This window comes from Miniopterus schreibersii (genome assembly GCF_964146895.1).
Source record: "Miniopterus schreibersii genome assembly, chromosome: 10".
In the NCBI taxonomy this organism is placed as follows: Eukaryota; Metazoa; Chordata; class Mammalia; order Chiroptera; family Miniopteridae; genus Miniopterus; species Miniopterus schreibersii.
The window spans coordinates 80794430-80818290 of record NC_138110.1 but is presented as its reverse complement, the minus strand read 5'-3'; the positions used below and the strand labels follow the sequence as shown (position 1 = coordinate 80818290).

General features: G+C 51.5%; 1 protein-coding gene across 1 annotated transcript; it reads left to right on the top strand.

Annotated features, from left to right (window-relative positions):
• Positions 1–984: 984 nt before the first annotated feature.
• Positions 985–22540, top strand: CYB5A (cytochrome b5 type A). The gene is made up of 5 exons (XM_081150347.1): positions 985–1323; positions 16009–16137; positions 17943–17972; positions 20453–20487; positions 22175–22540. Exons 1-5 carry the CDS (start codon positions 1195–1197, stop codon positions 22254–22256), a joined length of 405 nt encoding a protein of 134 aa, XP_081006473.1. The 5' UTR covers positions 985–1194; the 3' UTR covers positions 22257–22540.
• The last annotated feature ends 1321 nt before the right edge of the window (positions 22541–23861 follow it).

Here is a 23861-nt window from a genome sequence, read left to right as displayed (position 1 = left end):
ACCAGACAAATGTAATGCGTAACTAGAAATCTGTGTACGTTCTTATATAGATGCAGAAGCAACATATAATTCATGAATATATAAAATTATCATGTACTATAAACAAGTGGGGCTTGTTCCCGAGATGCCAGGCGGGCTCAGTATTTGAAAATCAGTGTATCCTACGGTATGAAACGGCTAACGAGCACTTGGGATGCTCGGGGAAATGTTTTCTTCTCGACGGCCATGCGTCCCTGTGGAGGCGGCAAGGGGCGGCGTGGGGTCGGGCCTAACCCTCCCCGGGCACAGGAAGGATTGGGCACGTGCGCCCCGGAATTAACTACCACGGCTGACACGGTCCTTAATACCGGCTGCTGTTAACATGCAGGCGAGGGCCCACCTTCTCTGCCCCTCTCGCAAGCCTCCCCGCGTACCCCGAGGCTGCGGGGAGGGGGGTTCCCCGGTCCCCTCGGGCTCGCCCCAAGGACACGCTGCTGAGACACGACGAAGACGCCGACGCCTGACCTCGCCGGGCCCGGGCCATCGACGCGACGCGCCTCGGGACCGGGTCGCCCGTGCTTTTCACAGGCAGCTCCCCGGGGCTGCTTTCCCGCGAGAACGGGGCCGTCACGCGAAGTTAGAGCGGCGGCCCGTCCTCGGCCCCGCGGGCCGCGTTTCTCCAACGGAAACGCTAACAATCGGCCCGAGGCTCGCCGCGGAAAGACGGCTGGAAGTCAACGAGCCGGTGCGGCCGACCCGACTCGACTGGGAAATGGCGGCGACTCCGACCTGCGGCCGCTGCCCCGCACAGGGCGGACTCGGCGGCGGCCCCAGCGGACCCCGGGTCCGTCAGTGCTCCCAGCGCGCTCGTGCCGCCGGGTCACGGGGTCCGCCCCCGTCCCCCAAACCTCGCCGCCGCTGCTTCTGCGCAGGCGCAAGGGAAGCCCGGCATCGCCCCGCCCCGCCCGCTGGAGCACTTTCAGCCAATCAGCACCCGCCTTGGGTGGGGCGCGCTCGGCTGTTCGGGTTGTCAGCCCAGGGCGGGCCCCGTGAGCGACACGGCTGCTGCCCAATCACCGAGGCCGTCAGCGAGCCGCCCCCTCCGCGGCGCCTGTTGCCCGCCCCCTGCGCCGGTTCGGCCCGCGGGGAACGTCCGGGCCCGGCTCGCAGAGACGCGCTGTGCTCCGCAGGCCCTGAAGCTCGCCTCGCTCCGAAATGGCCGAGCCGTCGGACCAGGCCGTCAAGTACTACACCCTGGAGGAGATCCAGAAGCACAACCACAGCAAGAGCACCTGGCTGATCCTGCACCACAAGGTGTACGACGTGACCAAGTTCCTGGAGGAGGTGAGCGGGCCGAGCGCGCCGCCCGGGGTGCGGGCTCCTGCCCGACCTGCCGCGCGCCCCGCCCGGGGTGCGGGCTCCTGCCCGACCTGCCGCGCGCCCCGCCCGCGCCCCTCCGGGTGCGCACCTGCCGCGCGCCCCGGCCCAGCCCCGCTCCCGCGCCTCCGAGGGCGCGCTCCCCGCGGCGGCGCCCCCCCGCGGGCCACCCGGGCGCTCGGGCCGGCGCGGTGGCGGGGCCCCTGGAGGGCGAGGGGGACCTGGGCACCACCCGGCCCTTGACGCGAAGCGGAGCCGCCGAGGGCGCATCTAGGCGGACGGAAGGCGAGCGATCCCTTTTCTCCCTAGGTTTGCATAGACGGGATCCCCGTCTGGGGCGGGGTCGCCCCACTTCTGCTGTCCCCGAAGCGCGTTCCTAAAAGGAGCAGGCTGTGGGCCCTCCTCCCCCCGCCGCGTGAGCTGTGTCCCCCCAGAGGGGACTCTGAGGTCGCCCCGAGGTCGGGGTGTTCTTCCCCCTCCCCCCGTGATGTGGCCGCGCCTGGTGAGGACTTTGCCGCGGGGCGCGGGGCGGAGCGTGGGTGCGTCCGGGCCCGGAGCCGGGGCCCTGCGCGGAGGGTCGCGCCCCCGGGGCAGGATTCGCTGCCCGGGTCGTCTCCTTTGCAGTCGATCCTCCGGGGCCTTTCTTTGCAGCCTTTGGGGGGTGTGGGGGTGTTGTCACTGCGGGGGCCTGAGTCGGCCTCAGCAGTTACCCCCTCGGTCCCCTGGACAATAAAAGAATGTTTCGTGGCGGGAGCTTTTCAGATGTCTCGAGGGGGTAACAGATGGAGGAGCCTGGGCTGAGCTGGATCACAGTTTACATCTAGGAGCTTGTTTTGCAGAGAATTAAAAAAACAAACCCCAAAAAGCTTTTAAAAGAAAGGTTGGGTTGATGTGAACAGTAAGATGCGCTACCGTGGGCCTGTCGGAGTCGCAGGAGGTGGGAGCGCGCCCCCGCGCCGTTAGGAGTGGCTTCTAGCGGGAGTCGCATCCCACCGCCCGGCCCCTCCTGCTGAACCGCGGAGCGATCTGCCCTCAGGCTTTCTCCAAGTAAGGACTCTGAATACCCGCCCGGCCGGGGCTCCGCGGCGAGCATCGACCCGGGATCCGGGAGATCGCCGTAGATTCCCGGGCCGGCCGGGCCGGCGGCGGCTCGATCCCCAGCAGGGGGCGCGCGGGAGGCAGCCGATCAATGACTCTCATCATTGATGTTTCTCTCTCCCTCCCTGAAATCAGTAAAGATTTAAAAAATCTCTGTTAAAAAATAAAAAGGTAAGATGGGAAGATGATGGTAGTGTCAACATCACGGGGTGACAATGAGAATTAAAGTAACACCAGTGAAGCACGCAGCGCGGTCCAGGCCTAGGGCCGCGCGCGGCCTGACCGCAGGCTCCTGCCCCGCTGGGTCTCCGGCGGCTCTCTCTCCGCAGCGCCCTGGGCAGCCGAGCGCTAACAGGAGATTTTAAGTGCAGGTGTACCTCTGGCAGGTGATGTTGAAACAGGAGAGTGCTATAAAAAAAATCTGTTCCTATTCTTTCAGTTAAGAACACAGGTGGAGTCTCCCGGTTGCGCAATGGGCTCGGTCTCCTGGGACCACGGCTTTACCAAGCTGTTTAATGTTCAGGGGACCGGCGGACAACCTGAGAGGGCGCAGGGCTCAAGGTCGGCTCAAGGTTAGTGGCTGGCTGAGGAGCAGCAGGTGTTGAGCTGCTAGGTGATGCCAACCTGCAAGATTATGAGCTTAGTTGCCTACGTATTTTGAACTAGTGTTTTTTTCCCTTTCAATGCCGAGTTCTGCTTTTTGGGTTTATATTTGTGAAGTTGGGTCTGGTCATATGATTATATTATTAGTAGGGTTAACGGTTATAGAACTTTATGGAGAAGTTACTGACGTGAAAAAGGAGGCACTTGGGGCCAGGAAACAAAAAAGTTTGCTTTTCCCCTCTCTGTGATTTGGGCAGCAGCAGCAGCTCAGCTTTGAAAAGAGCTGTGGAGGGAGAGAAGGGATCACACAATCGACGACAGTTAACTTGCTTTCAAGCCAGTCGGTGTTTAATTGGTGAAATAGGCATCTTCCTGAAAGATGTTCTGGGCACCATGTTGTTGTGTCCCGTTGCCCCTCCTTTACCTGATGCGGATGGAAACTGGCTTCTCTAGACCACTTCTGGGGGTCCTGGGGTTATGATGCTCCAGGTCTGTCGTGGCTGCTAGTTAGCGTCATCCTGCCTCACAGAACTGCTGGCTCCGGACTCACTTTTGCTTTCAGGGTCTTAGGCAGTGTCTTTGCAGCAGCTTTTGTGGTAGGGACTGACTTTTTCTTACTTTCCATTCAACCGCGGCCGCCTTCGTTACAGAGACCAGTGGTTCTGAGCCTGGGGGACCTCAGTGCCCTGGGGATCCAGGAAGAGACTCTGGGTGCCTGAAACTCAATGTCCTTAATCCTGAAAAGCCGCATATCTTTACCCAAGACAGGGCAGCCATATTTAGGGCTAAAATCCTAAATGCCTTTGCTTTTCTCAAGGAAGTTTGATAATATTCTAAATGTCGTACTACTGAAAAGCTTCGGTTGCAAATGCCTTTGATGACTGTAAAATCTGAACGTTTCTCCTTCTTATTTAACCTATGCAGTTTGGTAAATAAAACTAGAAATTATGAAATCCATAGGAAGAAAATATAAAGAGATCCTTGGTGTTAGCTGTGGCCTGGGCATTGTGGGGGAACAGACTCAGCCTCACAGGCCACCGAGGAGCCATGGGGGAATGGGAGCCTGTCCCCAGGGCCCCTTTTGTGTAGTTTTTTGGCTACTTTTGAGAAGAGGTTTTAAGAGTGTTTGTGAGGCTACTTTGTTTTTTGTTGCTTTTTAAAACTTGTTTCAGATTGTTAACTTTTGTTTTTATGTATTTTTAAGGTAGGGGGAAATTCTAAATTGAAGGGAGCACAGACTGTGCAGGCCATTGTGGGTAACTCAGGGAGTAAAGAATGCTCATTTCTCCTTAATGCAGCTATCTGTTAAAACCCGGGACCCTTCCGTCGGCTGGCTGACACTCTGCCCACTGAGCCACACCGGCCAGGGCTAAAGCCAGATTTAAATCCAGGTCGTGGGACTCCCCAGCCTGAGCTCTCCTGCTGCCTCTGTGACCCGGGCATGAGGCTGCAGGCATTTTGAGGAAGACAAATCTTTAACGGAGAACAGCCGCCCCATTGGGACACAGCTGCCATCATTAGCTTTGAGATTTTTCCTCCCGGTATCCTGAGTTCTCCATAGGAACCAGGGAGAAAGCAAAGGGAACTGTGGATGGAAAGATCTGAACGAAATGAGCAGCCTGGGAAGGGGAAGGGGACGGGGCGGACAGAGCCTTTCTTCCCATCTGTTGTCGTTTCCCGCGTTGCCTCCTGGAAGGTGAAGGAAGTGTCCACAGGGGTTGAGAGGGGAAGAGAGGCCTGGAGGTCTTCAAGGCCCCGGGTCCTGACACGGCCATGGGATGGTGGTGAGAGTCAGGGTCGTGGTGTTTGAGGAGAGGCTTGTTTGTGTGCAGGGTGGGTGTGTGAGGAGGGAGGTTTGAGAGGCCTCTCAAATCACCTGCTGGCGCAGAGGGTTCTGAGTGCAAATCCACGGAGGCTGCTGCTCTGATGAAATCGTCCGTGGGCTCAGGGAGCGTCCTGCCCACCCCCTCGATGGTTGTGGGTCCTGCCTGGCCCTCTGGGTGACTCTCCTTTCTCCTTGTCTGCCAGTGTTCCCATTCCACTTCAGCATCGCCTCTGGGGGCCCCTGGGGAAGCCTGTCCTTTGAGTCTCCTCCTGCTGCCCTGTGTCGAGTCCCTGCCGCGCGTGTCACAGGACAGGTTGACGTGGCTGTCAGCCCATTTCCTGTCTCCTGTGTCAGAGCATGTGTGCTGTTGGAGCCTTCAGGACTCACTGCCTCCATCGAGCTCAGTGAGTTTTCATGTTGAGTGACGTGTGTTATTATGACATTAAAGAGCGTCATTTCTGGAAGAAAATCACAAAGCTTTATCTTGTGGAAACATTACCATTCCTCTGCTTAGCCCCTTCCAGTGTCTTCCCTGGCATTTACAGTAAACCCCACCTGTCTGTCCTGGTCTGTGACCTGGGCATGGTCCGGCCCTGCCCTCTCGCCCACCCGCCCCGGCAGCACTGTCCCCAGCCCCCACGCCCAGGCGGGGCCTCTCTGCTTCTCAGACGAGTCCGGCTTCTTTCTGCCTGAAAACCTTCATCTTCCTTCCCCTCTGGTCCCGTTCCCATGGTCACCGCCCTCTTCAGGCCTCAGTGTCACTTCCCAGAGAGGGGAATTTTCCTTCAGGCGGTGTCTGTGTTATTTGTGCTGGCTGCCTTTCTCGGGAAGGTGGCCCGAGACCTTCTTCCTCGAGTCCTGGCACAGAGTAACTGCTCAGTAAACATCCTTCAACCGCCGGGAGGGGACAGTCCAGGGGAGCAACACACGGCACCTGTCCTCTCTTACCATCCGATTTCTTTTTCCCAGCACGTGCTTGTACTATTATGATATGACCTCCTCTAAAAATAACCCAGAATCTTGCATCTCTCTTTCAAGGAGCGAACATGGCACGAGCATCCTGCAGACCTGCTGGCTCCCAGCTGCCCTCTCTCTCCTCATCCTAATGGCCCCTGAGGATTATCCCTGTAGAAAATGTCATTGTCCTTACTACGTCTGTTGCTGTTGACGCTTGTCACTTGGTTCTGCGCCTCAGTAGAATCAGGCCAGGTGTTTTAATGCACAGATGTCACTTGAAGATGAGGGGGGAGGGAAGGTGGACTTAGCCTCCAGCATTTCGGGGTCAGGGACTGGACCAGGTCTGTACAAGCTCTTCCGGGCAGTACCAGCCGGGGGTAGGAGGAAGGGGAACTCAGCCGATATTACTGGAATGGCTATTCTATGCCAGGCATTCTGCTAATCACAGTGGTTACCCCTCTGTGCAGTTCAGAGCGGCGAGGTGCCTGACACTGGGGAGATGGAAACTCAGAAGGATCAGTACCTTCCTGGGTGTCTCCTTGAAGACCAGGCAGAGCTACACCTGAGCTCAGGGTCTGTACCTCCCAGCCTGTGCCCTTTCCATAGCTCGGTGCCTCTGGACACAGGAGCTACGCCTGCTGGGGGACAATCCACAACCTCTTCTAGAGCATGGGTGGGAACAAGGGGAGTCTAGGACGGTGGGTGTGAAAGCCCTTGAGGGGGTGGGCAGGCCTCACAAAGGGGAAGGGGCTGCTGAGAGCTTGGGCCAAAGGTGTGACTAAGGAGGGGTCTCATGTAACTTTAGGTAAGTGATACCGGAAAGCACTATTAAATAGTTGGGAGGTGATATGTATGGAGTCCCCCATAGACGAGGTGGAGGCCCCAAGAGGAGGTGGAGGCCCCCGCAGAGGAGGTGGAGGCCCCAAGAGGAGGTGGAGGCCCCCGCAGAGGAGGTGGAGGCCCCAAGAGGAGGTGGAGGCCCCATAGACAAGGTGGAGGCCCCAAGAGGAGGTGGAGGCCCCATAGACAAGGTGGAGGCCCCCGCAGAAGAGGTGGAGGCCCCAAGAGGAGGTGGAGGCCCCCGCAGAGGAGGTGGACGCCCCAAGACGAGGTGGACGCCCCAAGACGAGGTGGACGCCCCAAGACGAGGTGGACGCCCCAAGACGAGGTGAAGGCCCCACAGAGGAGGTGGACGCCCCAAGACGAGGTGGAGGCCCCCATAGACGAGGTGGAGGCCCCACAGAGGAGGTGGAGGCCCCCCCAGAGGAGGTGGAGGCCCCACAGAGGAGGTGGAGGCCCCCCCAGAGGAGGTGGAGGCCCCCCCAGAGGAGGTGAAGGCCCCACAGAGGAGGTGGAGGCCCCCATAGACGAGGTGGAGGCCCCCCCAGAGGAGGTGGAGGCCCCAAGAGGAGGAGAAGGCAGGAGATTAAGGCTGCAGCCGGTGCAGTGTGGAGGAGGAGGGATGGGGAGGCCTGCTGCCCCCCTCATCACAGGGCTGTCTGCTGTTGGAGCCTGTCTGTTCCAGTAGTGACGCGGTGACCTTAGTTCGGTCTTGCCACTCTGCCGTTCAGGACCTCCTTACTGTCCGCACCTTCCCACTGGCTCTGGCTGCCCCTTCTCTGGCATGTGGTCCATTCTAACCATCCAGCCTGTGCTGTTCCGGGTCCTCCAGAGAAACAGAACTGACCGGAGTGTGGACCAGAAGGAGCCACATACTAAACCTGAAAAGCTCAGGGCAGGTCTGTGTGACGGCCTTGTAAACTCAGAGACCCAAAGGAACCACAAAGGATGGTCTGAAATTAAAACTTTTTATTTATTTACCATTATTTTAATATTACTGTTTTTAAATACCTCTTTATTGACTTCAGAGAGAAGAAGGGAGAGAGAGACAGAAACATCAATGATGAGAGAGCCTTTGATTGGCTGCCTCCTGCACGCCCCCGACTGGAGATGGAGCAGCAACCTGGGCATGTGCTCTGACCGGGAATGGAACCTTGATCTCTTGGATCATAGGTTGATGGTCACCCGCTGAGCCTTGCTGCCTGGGCTGAAATTAATTTTTTTTTAAATGTAAGCAGTTTATGGTTGGTGGCCAAGTCCTGAGGCAGTCTTTTTCCTTAACAAAGGTTAATTTTCACCTTAACTAAGCCTGTTCTTGTTGTCCTTTGTATCTGAGATAATCCTGTTTATCCCACCTTTGGGAAACAGTAATTTCCCCTTCGGGAAACAAGGTAATTTCCCCTTCTTCCGGACTCTCCTCGCTCTGGAGCAGAGACCAGGAATCCTCTCATTGCTATTGTTATCTTGTTAACTGTTAACTATCCTGTACTCAGCTGTGTAAAAAGATGTCTATCATTTTACTTTTTATCTAATCTCAAAGTTTTCCCTGCTCTGCTTTCTCCCACCTCCCTAATCTGTCACCCAAGGATTTCGTGTAACCCACTGGGATCTTTTCCTGTGATTGTCATGGACAAAACAAGGTGCAACACTGCTGTCTCCGGAGCCTTGTTTCAGTCTGTTGAGATTTTGGCTCCCCAGCAATTGTTGACAATTTGGCTCAAATAAACTCAAAAAATTTTTTTCACAGGTTTGAATGTACCCACTCTCCCTCCCTCCCTTTCTCTCTCTCTCTTTCTCTCTCTCATCCATAGAGTAGAAGGCGTTTATTAAGAGGAAGGCCAACTCTGAGAGAATTCAGAGCCTTGAGTGGGGATGTGACAGACTTGAGCAGAGCAAGGACCATGGGGCACGTACAGAAGGTCACCAGGATGGAAAGTCCTGGATGCCTAGCAAAGGACAGTTGTAGGGTGGGACCTCTCCGCTAGGGTGGCCTTTCCTCCCTAGCATATCACTGGTCATGTGGTTTGGACCCCCTGATTTTTCCTCCCTAGAGATGATATTTAGGCCTCAGTTGTGTTTTAGCTCCAGGTCCAGAAAAGCAACAAAAGCAGCCACAGCTGACCTCAGTACCAACTACAGTCAGTGTTGCCCCCTGCCCTGGTGCCGACCAATCCATCAGTGGCGACCACAATCCTGAAAGGACACACCTGGAAAGCTGCTGAATATTATAATGAGATATTTCCCTGGGACCTCCCCTAAGATCTCCAAGCTTAAAACCCTTAGGACAGAGGACCCAGTGCTCTCCCTCCCTAGAGCAGACCCGTGCCTTGCGCACCCCCCCCCCCCCGCTCTTCCCCAGGTGTGTTACCTTTAGCTTCCTCACTCCCTAGTTCCAAGGGCCCTTCCTTTGCCTCTGTAACTTGTTTCCTAAGCCCATTTCTTCCAGAAATTGCTTCTTCCACCTCTGTAATTTTACCAAATAAGTGTTCTCATGTGAAAAAGAAAAAAGGGAAGGCCAAGAAGTCTCAAGCTGTGCCTTTTGCTAGCTGGAGACCCGAAGAGGGGGGGGTGTCACTCAGTTCAAGTGTCCCAGAGAACCGGGGGAACCACTGGGGTGAATCCCAGCTTAAGGGCAGGAGAAGGTGAGGTGGCAGCCCAATCAGCGAGGCAGGAAGGGAGGGCCATTCTCTCCTTCCTCTGCTTTTGTTCTATTCGAGCCCTCAGTGGATATGAGGAAACCCACCCAAAGGGGAGGTCACCTTGGTTACCGAGTCCTCTGATTCGAATGCCAGTCTCATCCGGAAATACCCTCCCAGACACACCTGGAGATAACTTGTAGTCTGGGCGCCCCCTACATAGCCTGAGCCTGGGCACAGCCTCACGCGTCCTGCTGTATTGGGGTGCACCTCTCACTGACCCAGCCTTCGTCCCTGCTCCGGCCCCTCTGGAGGGCTCTCATCCATATCTACTCTGCTCACCCAAATTCTAGCCTAAAGGGGCCAGTTTACTTAAGATATTTACTAAGATGGCCTAATTATTAAATATGGAATAGGTTAAGATGGCCCCTTAACATTTCTCCAGTTGTTTAATGTACGTGAAGACCATTGTCCTAATTTGGCTTGAAGTTTCTCAACACTCGGGAATATGTTAATTTGCATCTTGTATGTGCTTCAGGACTTTAGTGTCTGGCAGGTGGTATTTCTTGACAGAATGATGGGATGTAGTCATTAGAATTAGGCTCAGAAGAACCCCAAACAACTGTGCTTAAACAAGACGGAAACTTGTTCATCTGTCCTGAGAAACGAGCTTTGCAGTCCAGGTGTGGTGCCGGCTGAGCTCCGTCACGCCCTCGGAGCCACACTGCTAGCCCGCTTCTTGACCATTTCTAGGATCTGGCCCCCAACCCAAGTTCAGAGGCAGCATCCCCATTCCAGACAGCAGGATGAAGAAAGGGGTGAAGAGAACTGGCCAAGGGGGCACACCACTCTAAAGGGAAGGCCTCTAGAAGGTTCTCCTGACACACCTACATTCCATTAGCCGGGATTTAACCACACGGCATACCCAGTTGCAAGAGAGTCTGGGGAAAAACTCTAAGTAGCTGTTTCTCAGCCAGAGGTTTAAGTGTTGGGAGGGAAAAGGGAGGGAGAAGCAGACGTTGGAGCAACGAGCAGCCTTCGCCCTGCTGATGAGGTTTTGCATCTGGGCACCTCCTGGGCTATGCAGATGTTGGAGCTTTTTGTTGAGAAATTCAGGAGGGCTTCGATTTGCTTGCAGAAATTCTCCACTGTAGATTTTTGAGTAGGCACATGAAGTGGTCAGAAGGAGGAGAGTTCTAGCAGCCGTAGAAGATGGCTGAGAACGGGTGAGGGCTGGAGAGAGGAAGGCCTGTGAGTAGTTGGGCCGTGAACTTGATGGGCAGCCTCCCCAGCTCTATTTACCAGAGTGCAAGGCTTTCCTGCATGTAAACAAGATCTGCCAACCCGTGGCTTTGAAATGTTATCACTTGTTTTTCCAAAGCCACTAAAATGTAGGGATTCTAGGAGTTAAGGTCAAAGACTAAGTAAAAGTAGTATTCTGTATCAAGCCTAAGACTATCTCACTTATGAAACTGTTGGGGCAGAAAAATAACTTCCTTCCACCCTCAAGGTCCTCTGACTGGTCTAATAATCAAATTCACATGAGGCAGATTAGCAGGAAAAATGCAAATTCAGGTTTAATAGTATATAGACCCTCTGTATACATGGGAGAGGCCCAGGAGCAGTGAGTAACTCACCAGAATGGTGGAAACTAGCACCTTAAATACCACTGTCACCTGAAGACAGAGAAGGTGTTGGGTGGCAGTTGTGGGAGGTGACCAGGAAGAGCACCTGGACATGGTAAGTTGGTTCTGCAGATGTGAGGCCTGCCGTCTCCACCGAGGGTGAGAGCAGGCCTGGTGCAGTGAGGGAGGTTTCCCTTAAAAGTCTTTCACAGCCTGTAGCTTCCACCTGCTTTTCAGAGCTTCCCCCACATCTGCTGTTGCTTAAAATTAACTGGCAAAAAGTAACCAGTATCCCAAAGAGGCGTGTTTTGGGGTGGTAAACTTTGCTCACCTTATTTGTATTAAAGGGGAACATAACTGGCAAAGGTGATGCCAAAATTGTAATTTATACTCCTGTTTATTTTTGGGGGTAGAGCACCTAAGGAACCGTGAAACAACTGGGGAAACAAACCGCGGGAATGAAGAATGGACCAGAGCGTTTTCCCTCAGCTGTCAGTTTCTGAATTAATGTGGTTGCAGGCTGCATAGATGAGTCCGGAGTGACTGAGTTTATTTATTTATGATGGCTTATTAAAAACTTTGTTTTAACCCTCGCCCAGGATATTTTTTCATTGCTTTTCAGAGACAGTGGAAGGGGGAGAGAGAGAGAGGGAAGCGTTGACGTGATAGAGACTGTCTGGCTGCCTCTCGCAGGCGCCCCCACCCGGGCTGGGGCTGGGGATGGAGCCTGCAACCGAGGCACGTGCCCTTGGCCAGAACTGAACCGGACCCTTCAGTCCGTGGGCCGATGCTCTAACCAGTGAGCCAAACCGGCCAGGGCTGGGGTGACGGATTTTCTTCACATTTTCTGTCTCCTTAAGATTATTGCCTACACATCAAGGATTTGTTTGTTAAGATCATCTGCGTCATGAGTGGCCTCTAAATCTATTTTATCTTGTCAGTTTTTATAGCTCATCTTTAGTGTACATCATTAAATATGAAATAGAATTTTCCTGCAATTTAATAAATCCTGGGTCCTGTGGGATCTCTAGTAGTGTATCTTTTACTTTATCATTTCTCTTTGGCCCCATTCTAAACAGGATTTGAGGCCCCCCTCTCTGTGTGGACTCTATAATTCTGGGCCTTTTCGAACACAGAAGTAATCCAAGGCCATGCCCCGCCCATTCTGCTTTCTCTGTATCTCACCCATTTACTTTCATTGTTTTGCTATGCTGAAGCATCTGGTGCTATTTTAGTCTGATATATATATGTATTTTTTGTGCATGGGAAACTGGACTCTTCATTTATAAAAGGTTGCATGTTGCGTGTGAGCTCTCTTGCTGCTGGTTATAATGAAATAGGTTGGAAGGTGGGTTGCAGGCAGCAGCCCTTCGGGGACTGGCCTTTTTCACGTGAACAGTACTGGTGTGACCTCGATGGGACATGGGAGGATTGTCCATTGGGTTCAGGTCACATTCTTTTCTGTAATGACCTAGGGTGTAAACGGTCGAGCTTCATAGCCTTAAGCGTAGGGCACGTCTTCTCAGCGGGATTCTTGGAACTGTGGTTATGAATGAAGCTTATCTTAGTCTGAGGCAAGGTTGCGAGTGTGGGGCCAACCCTGATAACCTTGGTCTCCTGCAGGAAGCAATCCTAAGAGCACTGGAGATCCACCTGCACTCAGTATTTATCCCGTTAGAGCAGATTCTTACCACTGCGGTATATTTCAAAAGAGGAAGGGTAGGTGGGATCAGGGCTCGGCTGGCTTTGTGGGTGAAGGGGGACGCGTTGCTCGTTGGTTTTAAGCGTGTGGACTTTTCACAGCAGGTAACTGAGCAGTGTTTACCTGGAAATACGGTGGCACTGCTAAAGAGGAAATGAGAATCTGAGCTTGTTCTGTTGGTTAGCATTGTCCAAAGGCCTGCCAGGATTGCCTCATTCATTGCGGATATTTGGTGCCCAATAGAGAAAAATTTATCAAGTTTGTAATATGTTCTTCCTTTTCGATCCCTTACTTTTTTAAGAAGACGGGAGATGTTCCTTTTAGATGATTGAGCCCGCACAGGCTCACTGAGTGCCATTAATTGGAATGACCAGTCGATCAGTGGGGGAGGTGTGAACTCGCCCTCCCTGTCTGTCAGGCACTGGGCACATAGAGACATACCAGTGAGGTCCACAGGTCTTCCTGCTATGCCTGTCCTTCAACGGGAATGGTACTGGGTGTTAGTCTGGTGGGGTAAGACTGGACCTGGGTTCAGCAACCTCAGTACTTGGGTTCTGGCTAGGAAAGAATTCAGAGTCGAGACCCAAAGACCTACAAGGGAATATTTATTAGGTAAAATTATAGAGGTGGAAGAAGTAATTCCTAGAAGAAATGGGCTTAGGAAACAAGTTGTAGAGGCAAAGGAAGGGCCCTTGGAATTTGGGAGTGAGGAAGCTAATGGTAATACTAACTGGCCGGGTGGGGGAAGGGGAAGGGCTGGAGAAGGCTTGGGCCCTCCTTCCTAAGGGTTTTAAGGGAGGAGATTTCAGGGGACGATCTCATTATAATATTCAGCAGTTTTCCAGGTGTGTCCCTTGGGGTTGAGGTCTCCACTGATTGGTCGGTGCCAGGGCCGGGGACCTCATTCAATGCTGCTGGTCCTGAGGTCAGCTGTGGCTGGTTTTGCTGCTTTTCTGGGCCTGGAGTGAAACACAACTGAGGCCTAAATTTTCTTTCTAGGGAGGAGAGGTGAGGGGGTCCAAGCCACAGGTCCAGTGATATGCTAGGGGGGAAAGGCCACCCTGGGGGCGAGGCCCCACCCTACAGTTGTCCCTTGCTAGGCATCCAGGGCTTTCCACCCTGGTGACCTTCTGTGCCTGGCCCATTGTCCTCGCTGTGCTCACGTCTGTCTAACTGCTGACCACAGAAGGACCTACCTCTTCCTGAGTTTATCCTACTCATTTGCTTTTTGTTTCTTGCCTTATTTATATTTCTCTCATTTTTGTATGTATTGGGCAGACCCTTGACTTTGACAAATCCTCAAATTCACAAGTACAGTTACAGCTGTATTTCTCACATTAAATAAAGGGCAACTGAAAAAGCTTTTAAGAGACCCCTTCAGACCTTTAGTGATTGTAGGAGGACCAGAGCCATAAAACTATTCATTTATGTTGAAGGAGTATAAATAAATGAGCTGAAACAGACCGTGCCACTCAGGCTTGATGGCATTGTCATTGTACAGGCAAGGACTTCTCACCCTTATTCTTCAGCGCCCGGGGGGGGGGGGGGCAAATGGTAAAACAGGAGACCCCTCCAGGGACCTGCCACACTGGAGAGTCGCCTGGTCCTTGGCCAGCTTCCGCTTCGGTGTTGGCGACTCCTTCACGGCTGAGTCAGTTGACAGAAGCTGGACAAGGATGCTGTGTGCGCTCTGTCTGTCCCTCACCATCCACCTCTTCATCTCTGCTGCCTCCAGCCTGCCTGGGCACCCGTCACCGAGGAGGCCTTGAGCCCTGTGCGCCCTTCCTCCCTGGTCCTGGACTTGGGGTCCTGCCCCTCACTATCCAGCTCCCTCCCTGTGTCTCAGCCCAGGAAGTGTCCCGAGTCGCAGTGCTGTGTTCCTGGTGGCTGTGCACCATTTTCACTTGAGTTGCACAGTCATGGGGAGCTCCTGCTGCACCCCTGAGCGAGTGTCAGGAGCCCTGACCCTCTGCTCACGGCGGAGCCTGGCACACCTGCTCTCTGGCACATGGCAGCATGGGGTGTGTTGTGCTGAGTACGTAATAATGCAAATGGCACATAATTTTCCCAAGTTCACATAGGAGGAGTGGAGTAACACTGGGCATACTGTCTCTGTGCCATGTATGGTCATCTGCTTTTATCTAACAAAACTGTGCATAAGGTAGCGGTCACAAGTTTCTTTTTAAAATTGTTCACACCTACGGATTCGTATGCCCAGGTTTCTCTGGACGGCGAGATTATGGGTGATTTGGGTGATTTTTCTTTTCTTTCGGTGCTCTCCAATTTTTCTGTAATGTAGATGGGTAACTTTTACACATAGTAGAGAAAAAATAAGTAAATTAGTTTAGCACTAGACGCCTTTAAACAGGAGGAGGAGAAACGTGTCAAAACAGAACCGCCGCCCGCCCTCCTGAGGGCCGGTGCCTCGGCCGCTTCTGTTACCGGAGGAACTGAGACCAGGCTGCAGCAGGTGCGCGGGCCGGAGTTGTTTTCTTTGGCTTTGGACACTCACAGGGGCTTAGCTCCAGGGCAGGTGAATTGGATCTGAGGTAATCATGAAGCTCAACTTAAGAAGGTTTTCCCTTACAAAAGTATTTATGATGATATAACCAAGCACTTTATTTTTACTTGACCCAGAACTCCTTTCGTTGCCTTCACCATATCCATGGCTGCGCCCACGCGTCAGTGCCCCCACCCCTGTGCATTGCGACCATCCTTGGTCTTACCAATTAAAGCAGCTGAGAGCAGTGAAATGCTTTATTACACGAAGGCGCTTCCCACCCCCTCCCGGTGTGGGATCGAGCTCCTCCCCTTTGCTCCTGCTTTCTGTCAGTGGCGTGTCCCCACGGCAGCATCTTGAGCAGGTCTTCATGGCACCTGCTTGCCTCGCTTTTCCTTACCTGTCCAGGCTGTGCCCTCTCTGTACTTGGCACGTACACAGAGTCCTTTTCAAAGGTGAATTACATCTAAGACGCGATGGTGTATGTTCACACTTAGACCCTACAGGCCAAAGGGACAGGACACAAGGAACAATAGGTAAAGATTGAGAGGAGAATTTTGAGAGCTTTAGGGAAAAGCAAAGGGGCCATTTTCCAAGGGATTAAACATATCTGCCTAATGCTCTTACTGCCATCTGAATAACCCAGAGAGAAACGGATGCCTTACCTTGGAGGGGGCTCTACCGTGCTTTCCAGAAGGTGATTAGATACAAGGAGTAGGTTGTTTCCATCCACGTGGACAAGTTATACTCACAGGTTGTCCTCGGTGACTGCTGGAGTAACCCATTTGGGTAAATAAACTGGCCACTTCCTTGATCTCATTTGCCTGGGAAAAATACTTATTTTTTCATGTTTGTCTTCTGAACAGCACCCTGGGGGGGAAGAAGTCCTACGGGAACAGGCTGGAGGGGATGCCACCGAGAACTTTGAGGACATCGGACACTCATCGGATGCTAGGGAACTGTCCAAAACATATATCATTGGGGAGCTGCACCCGGTATGTTCCTTTTGGGGGCCTTCTTTCTCTTTAAGGCTGTGGGTTGACCTTGCTCAAATCTGTAAACTTGCACATTTAAAAAGGAATCAAGTAAAACAGTTCCTCCTGATTTTACAACACCATTTTCGTCAGAAACATTTTTGTCGTTGTAAAACTATAACCCAGTCTTCAGAGTGGGCAGCAGCTACTGGGGCAGGAGCAGATTCAGGGGACTACTGCTACGGCCATGGCCCAGAAATCTCTTCGCATTTCCCTAGTTGCGTGTTCCGCTGGCATTCAGAGCAGGCGTCCTCCTAACCCAAGGCCATGCCCTGGGGATGGTGTGCCTCGGCCTCGGACCCTGAAGAGTCACTGAGCAGCAAGTCCTAGCAGGTGGAGGGTATAAACTCAGCCTAATTCTATTTTTTATTGTTTTCTTTTTTGACCAAAATATTTTTTTAAGGGCCTCCCTTCTGTTTTTATTAGTTTGAGACTATTTTATTTAAACAATGATTTTAATTAAAGAAACAACAACACCTCTGTTAAATGAGTAGATTCTGCCTTCTTTAAAACTTCACCCTGGTCATTTGGGGATATCCCCACTGGCCCCTGTCCGTGCACTGGCCTTGAGGAAACACGAATCTGATTCAGCTTTTATTTCAAGCCAGGGCTGTGTATGGATCTAGGCCCCTCAGTGGCATTTGTAAATGGCCATGTATAACTGCTAGGCTGCCCAGTGCAGTCATCAGGAAAACAGCTGCAGACTTGGGCAGAAGCAGTGGAGCTGTCCGGGGCCTTGCTGCGCGGTGCGCGAGCGAAGGGGCAGGTAGAGGAGGCCCTTTAGGGCAGCCCGCAGGTGGGGACCCTTGTAGAGCGCTTCCGTATTCCCGGTGAGTGGGGACCTGGGGTGTGGGGTGGTGGGGATGGTACTTGGGGAAAAGCTTCCTTTATCTGGAGACTCGGTTCACCCACATGCCTTCATCTTCATACATCACTAAAGGGGAGCAGTTTCACGGTGGTCAGAGGGCAGCCCTAAAGCGTTCCATCCTGTCCTTACGCTTCCCTCCAAAGCCATGAGGGTGGAGTGGTGGCTTTTTAGGCCGTGACTGCAGCATTTTTGTCTCACCTGCCTACTGGGCTCACCTGTGGTTTGCTTGAGACGCACTTTATTTTGGGGAGACTCAGCCAGAGGTTTAAGTAGATTATAACCCTACAACTGGAAGATTGCAGGAATTACTGAGGGTATCACACAAATGGTACATACACACTCAGATACATGCACATATATATACACACAGTGCATATACACGTGCACATGTATACAGTGCATATACACGTACATGCGCACACACACACAATGCATATACACGTGCACATACACATGTACCTGTGTACATAATGCGCACACACGTTCACACGTACATACGCATATACACACATGCATATATACATAGTGCATATACACACACATTTCCAAGGCAGTTTGAGAGGTTAGAAGGGTAGAATCTGATTACTCAGCTGCTCCCTGAATAAAGATCAGAACCTGGGTCTAGTGAGTACACACATATGAGCACGTAAGAATGACTACCGCGGATGCTGTTCTAAGCGTAGAGCTCTAGCTCAAAATGCCTCTTGGCACTTAATCTGCTCACGGTTTTGCAGTCAAATCAGCTGATCAAACTCTGTTCATCAGCCTAGAAAAGGGGAACCTGAAATGGTAACTGCTGAACAGTCATGTGTTTTAGAAATCTCAGTAAATGAGCACTTTGGAAATAGTACTTTTGTAGACATTTCCCTTCTGTGATGAGCTTTGTTTTTCATTGCAGGATGACAGACCAAAGATAACCAAGCCTGCGGTAAGTGTGCCCCTCTCGGTGTCTCAGTGGCCAGTTTCCGTCCCTGTGTCCAGTCCCTGCAAACTGGAGGGCAGAGGTCCCTTACTGACCTGACTGAGGCCAGCATGGGTGTGTTTCTAGTTTGGATGAACATGTAACCTGTTGGGTTGGCTTGGCGAACTTCTCTATTTTGTACAGACCAACCGTTATGTTTCATTAGGAGAGTCGTGTGGTCTCTTCAGAAGACTCTCAGTACTTAGAATAATTTTCCCATCGTGATGATCAGTGGACCCCGTTCGAAGAGCTAGCTCCTTTTTATACCCAGCTCCGTGCCTCTGGAGTGAAAGATTTGGCTCCGCCCTATTTTCAGAGAACTTAAAATCTGACTGAGCAGAGGTCTTAGCACTTAAACCACTGAGGACACCACCCAGGTCTTCATCTCCATATCCTGAGATATAGCAGATGTTGAATAAATACTTACTGGGTACATTTAATGTTGTTTAAATTAAATAACTTTTTGGTGTATTTTTCCTTAGGAAAGGGAAATAATTCTGGTGATACTAATTTTGTGGCTGGTTCTCCAGCCCTTCTCTCTGAGCCAATCCTCTCACCGTTGAAGATAAATCCATAGTAAGAACTGGTGACAACAGCCAAAGTCCCTGAACAGTGCAAGTAGGAAAAACAGCCCTGGGCCTGTAATTAAAACAAATGACAGAAAGTACAATTTTTCTGCTTTGGTTTATGCTCTTAGTTTTATCAGAGAGAGCGCAACAGTAAGACTGCACGGGGCTCGCATTAGGATCTGGTGAACTCGTTTACCAGTGCTGTTTATAGGACGTTGTCTGAATTTAATCTGCAAGAAAATGGAGCAGCTACTCCAGCAGAGCGCAAAGGCCACGTCTGCCTTGGCACCCCAGATAGTACAGTGAAGTCTGGGGTGCCCTTTCATTTATACTCTCTCCTTTCCCTGTTAATGGAAGGCTTGAGTTCAGTGCTGGTGAGTTCAGTGCTTTGGGAAGATAATGAATGGACTTCAGACTTTGAATTGCCTCTGTGACGATTGCTTAGAATCTTTGCTGTTGGTTCCTATGGCTTTGGTACCTTTTTTTTTTCTTTCTTAATATGTCTCTATTGATTTCAGAGAGAGGAAGGGAGAGGGAGAGAGATGGAAACATCAATGATGAGAGAGTCATTGATCGGCTGCCTCCTGCACGCCCCCCACTGAGGATCGAGCCCACAACCTGGGCATGTGCCCTGACTGGGAATCGAACCTGTAACCTCTTGGTTCCTGGGTCGATGCTCAACCGCTGAGCCACCCGGCTGGGCTATAATATGCGAAATTTGAAATCATTTTGTGGTAGTTGTGTCTACTTTTTGTAGTCTCTAGGAATGAACATTGCTCAAAAAGATAATAAATGTCAAATTTTTCTTTTCAATGACTTATTTTTCCCCCTCCTGTGTCAGGAATCTTAACGGCCATGTTCCCAGGTTGGTGGGTCTGTGAGCTGCTTTGCTTGCTTGTCCCTAACACCCTGCATGCCGCCCCCTTGCTGCTGGCGTTGCTAACGGTGTTCTGTGCTGTGCGCTGGGACCCTGCAGAACTGAAACGCTGCTGCCTCATTTATGGCTCCTTCCTCTGCAGCACTAATGCTTTTGCTGGTGTGGATTTCAAAAGGTGCTCCTTAACACATTTGCAAGCCTGGAAGTTTCTGTTTCACTAGGCTTGTAGCCATGCGGCTGTGGGGAAGTGTGCGTTTTCTAGTGGCTCAGGTCACTTTCCTGGTGCTGACATGAGCTCTCAGGAGCTGTTGGGAGGTGGACAGGCCGGAACTGTGAGAGACCCCAGTGCACAGGGCGTCCTTACCTGGAGGTGACAGTGCGAGGTCAGCCCCCAAGGCCCCAGACCCCAAGGCCTCCAGTGTCATTCTAGAACTGTCTTGGAGTTAAAGAAAGGTTGTCCAGTGTTACCGTTTACATGGCAATTTTTTGGCTGACATGCCTTTTAATACAATTTGGGGACACTTTTACTTCATATAAGATTTGAATGAAATAAATGTTTTTATTGAACATTTCATTCATAGTTTTGAAGAATTAAACTCTCCCTAAAGGTAGTGATGGGGTTGTGTGTGCGCGTTTGTGTGTGTGTGTGTGCGTGCACACGCGTGTGCGTGTGTAGACCACATCTGTTGTCCTTTTCTATGTTAAAGTGTTTAGATATCTGTGTACAAGGTATTTTAATAGCCTATTAGTTTTTAACATTTTCTTTCTAATTCTTAGGTTGTATTTGTAAGTAATTTAAATATAGATCATTCTTTAAAATTTTTTCTTCTGAAAAAAGTGGTGAAATTAGGCATCTTAGTGAAAAGAAGCGAATGATGTAATTTTCCCTTTCAGTGTCTTTTTGAAGGATGCAGGGGTCAAAATACTGTGATCTTATTTTAAAACCGATTTTCAGTCCCTTGTTCCCTTTAACTTATTTTACTTTTTCTCTTGCATTTCAGGAAACTCTCATTACTACGGTTGATTCACAGTCTAGGTACGTGCTAGTTTTCTTTTCAAGTGTTTTTGTGGTCAGAAGGCTCCTAGAATCAGAGTTGAACTAGAGGCCTGTCCTTGACCTCAGGGTTCCTCCGATGCTCGGGCTCCATCTGGAGTCACCTCCACTGGGCACCCAGACAGCTAGCTCAAGGCATTCCCACCTAGACTGTCACAGCTCAGACCATGGGCAGTCTTCAAAATGACCCCGATCTCCCCCTCCAGCTGCACCTACCCTAGGGGACAGGACAGATGGAACAAACCAGTCTTCTTTTCCCCCAGCGCAGTCCGACGGCCCCCACAACCCTTGGTCTCCAGGCAAACATTTTATCATCTCCTTCCTCAGACACATGGTCAGTCCTTTAAGCTGCAGTGATTCCATCCCTCTGAGCACAACTCGGTTTCCCACAGGCTCTGAGGTTGATCCCTGTGCTCCAGGTGTGACCTGAGTCACCCGTCCTGTGGGCTAGATTTCTTCCCTCTAGTCCAAGATCACGGGGACAGGTTTGGCAGCTCTGTTATATTGCCTTGTATAATTGCCACCATATGTATATGTTTTTTGGACCCAAGCTCAAAACCACAGATTTACTCCTGTTTTATTCCACCCTGTGCAAGCCCATTGCCCTGTCTGCTGGTGTTCTGGTACCTTCCCTGCCTCCTGGAGGTACCCCACCCACCTCACTCTGCACTGTCACGTCCTTCCCTCCGAAAGGGAAACTGAAATCCCACCGAGATGAAAATCACACTGCAGGCCTTCTGCAGTTGAAATCTTTATATTGAGCTTGATCTTTGGGTTCATGTGTGAGAGGATTAAAAGAAAGTGTGTGCCGAAAAGTGGATGGTACCTAGGTGCTGTCTGACGTCGTTCAGGTTCTAAAGCCTATGTATTAATCTCCGTTTCGTAAGAAATGACAGGTTCACATCTGAATTGGAGATCTACCCAACTCTGTCCCTGATTTGACCCGTAATGTGTCATTTATAATAACGCCCGAATTCCGTGCCCGAGAACTGAACAGTATGTCAGGGATCTCCGTGAACACACCCGTGGGCCACAGGTTATGTATTTTGGGCACACTCTTTCTCATCCAGTAAGTCTACTACACTTGTGTAAGGTTAGATTTTCCAGACAGTCACAGGTGGCAGAGCTGGCGCGCTGGTCAGCCTTCGTCACTGTGCAGTTCAGAGCCTTGCCCTTCTGTCCAGCGCAGGGCGCGGGGTTTGCCCCTGGCGATAGCACTTGCCCATGGCTCTTCCCAAATGGGAACCTTGCCCTCTGGTTCTCAACTTAGTGCCATTTTATGTTCCTAATGAACATTGGCAACTCGGATGAAACCTCAGGAATATTCCCTTTGTGAGCTTGAGACATGTAACCAGGGTCGATGTCCTTTAGATAACTCACCAGTCCTAGGTCATAGCACCTTTCGCCTTTTGGGGGAGTGACTCATAGCTGTTTTTGTAAGTTTATAGAAGTAGATTTAAGGGGAACTGGGCGGGGGTTCATTGGTTTTCTTATGAGGCTAGAACGATAGCTGAATTGCCGAATACCAGCTGCTCACATCACTGTTAGGGACTCAGAATGGTCTTTCATAGGAGAGGTTGGAAAGGTGATTCTTCCTGGTCATTAGAAGGCCCCGGGACTCGGTCACCTGCATCGAACCCCATGAAGCATCACTGCTGTTCCCTTGCAGCTGGTGGACCAACTGGGTGATCCCGGCCCTGTCTGCGCTGGCCGTGGCCGTGATGTACCGCCTCTACATGGCGGAGGACTAGCGCCTCGCCCAAGCCGCTGGGAGGAAGGACTGCTCTGGTTCGGGAAGAAGGGCCAGCGCTCGCTGCTTTCACAGACGGAAACCCTCACCTGGAAAGTAATTTTAATCCACCCGTCTCCCTCTCCTGCGTTAGAAACAAGCCAAACCAAAAAGAACTGTTCTGTCTGCCCTTGAACTTCCGCAGTGTGCCTTCCCCTCTGTCAGCGTTATTTCAGTGTCCCACGGCTACACGATTTACTTCTGTAGGCACGGTCTTTCACAAATACACCTGGCTTTTCAAATACACCACCCCGTGTGCCTGTGGATGTGGGATATGATTGTCTTTAATGTTTCCAACCTCTGATTGTCTGGGGGGTCATTGAACGTGCTGATCCTTCAGGCCCGTGTGGTCTGCGTGACATGAGGGGGGAGTCGCCGGTTCAGCAGCGTGGCTTGCATGCTTCCCGTTTAGTTTCTCTCTCCAGGAAATGAAGAAAGGCCCTGGAAGTGATAGCGTAAGGACTTCTGAAATAGACGATCAAAGAGAAAGCAGCCTGTAGCACCTAGAACAGAGCCTGTTTCTCTTCTCTGATTAACAAATACTAGCAACGAAAAGCAAACTCGTGACCCAAGAGAGGACATTACAGCTGTCTCTTCCTTCAGCTCAAAAATATCAGTCCAGTGTTTTCAGTTATATAGGCTCTTGAGTTTTGAAAATGCCTCATTTGGAGGTGAAAACTATGTATGTATAAATTCTGGTAAGGAAATGCCGATTCCCTAACCCATAAAAGCACATTTGAAAGGACTGTGGGACATTTGGGGTCTGGTTTTTGAAGGCATTGAGCTGTTGGAGGTGAGCCGTGGGGGATTCTGGCTCAGCTCCCGCTCTGGAAAACTGAGTGACTCATCTTTGATGATTTCCTCCACCCTGTGCCTTTGTCTCTCACAGTGGAAGCTGGGGGGTGAATCTGTAGAGGCTCAGTCCCCCTTAGTGGCTGTGACTGTGCCGGTTCCCACGGGCACGCTGGCTGAAAGCCGGGCACCGGGATCCTTCAGAAACCACTGACACATTGGGAAGGAGTTTTTTATTATTATGGAGTGTAAGTTTTTATAACCATTAGCTTGTTAAAGCGAGAGTGGGGGTGGGGGTGGGGAAGGGTGCTGCATCACGTGGGAATCCTTTATCAGAGTTCAGTAAACGCTCGCCTGGAACAAGGTCACACCTCTTGTGGTGGTCCTGTGGTGCTGACATCCACCCTGAGCTCCGGGACGTCCACAGCATTAGCCTGTGGGCTGTGGTACACACGACATTTTGACGCTCACATAGCGGGGATTTCCATGTCCAGTTCCCCAGTGTTTCCTCTGGCATTAAAGGGCAGTTGGTTAACTGCTCAAGAGGCCTTTTTTTCAGCATCATTGTGGTGGGTATGTCTGCAAAAGGAGCAGTTAAACCTAAGAGATTCACGTGAGAAATGAGTTCTTGCTGCAGGGCTTCCTGTGACCTTGGAACACGCTCCTGTGGACTGTTGCTAACAGACCACGTGGCGTTGCCCTGGGAGAGAGGAAAGCTGGCGGGGGGGCTTGAACAGTTTTCTCGAGCACGTTCAAGTTTTAAAATTATGCCAGG

Excerpts from the sequence above, each read along its gene's own strand:
- CYB5A (XM_081150347.1), top strand. The coding sequence starts at position 1,195 with ATGGCCGAGCCGTCGGACCAGGCCGTCAAGTACTACACCCTGGAGGAG. Across the intron at positions 16,138-17,942 it reads TCATTGGGGAGCTGCACCCG|GATGACAGACCAAAGATAAC; the intron begins GTATGTTCCTTT and ends TTTTCATTGCAG. Across the intron at positions 20,488-22,174 it reads ACGGTTGATTCACAGTCTAG|CTGGTGGACCAACTGGGTGA; the intron begins GTACGTGCTAGT and ends GTTCCCTTGCAG.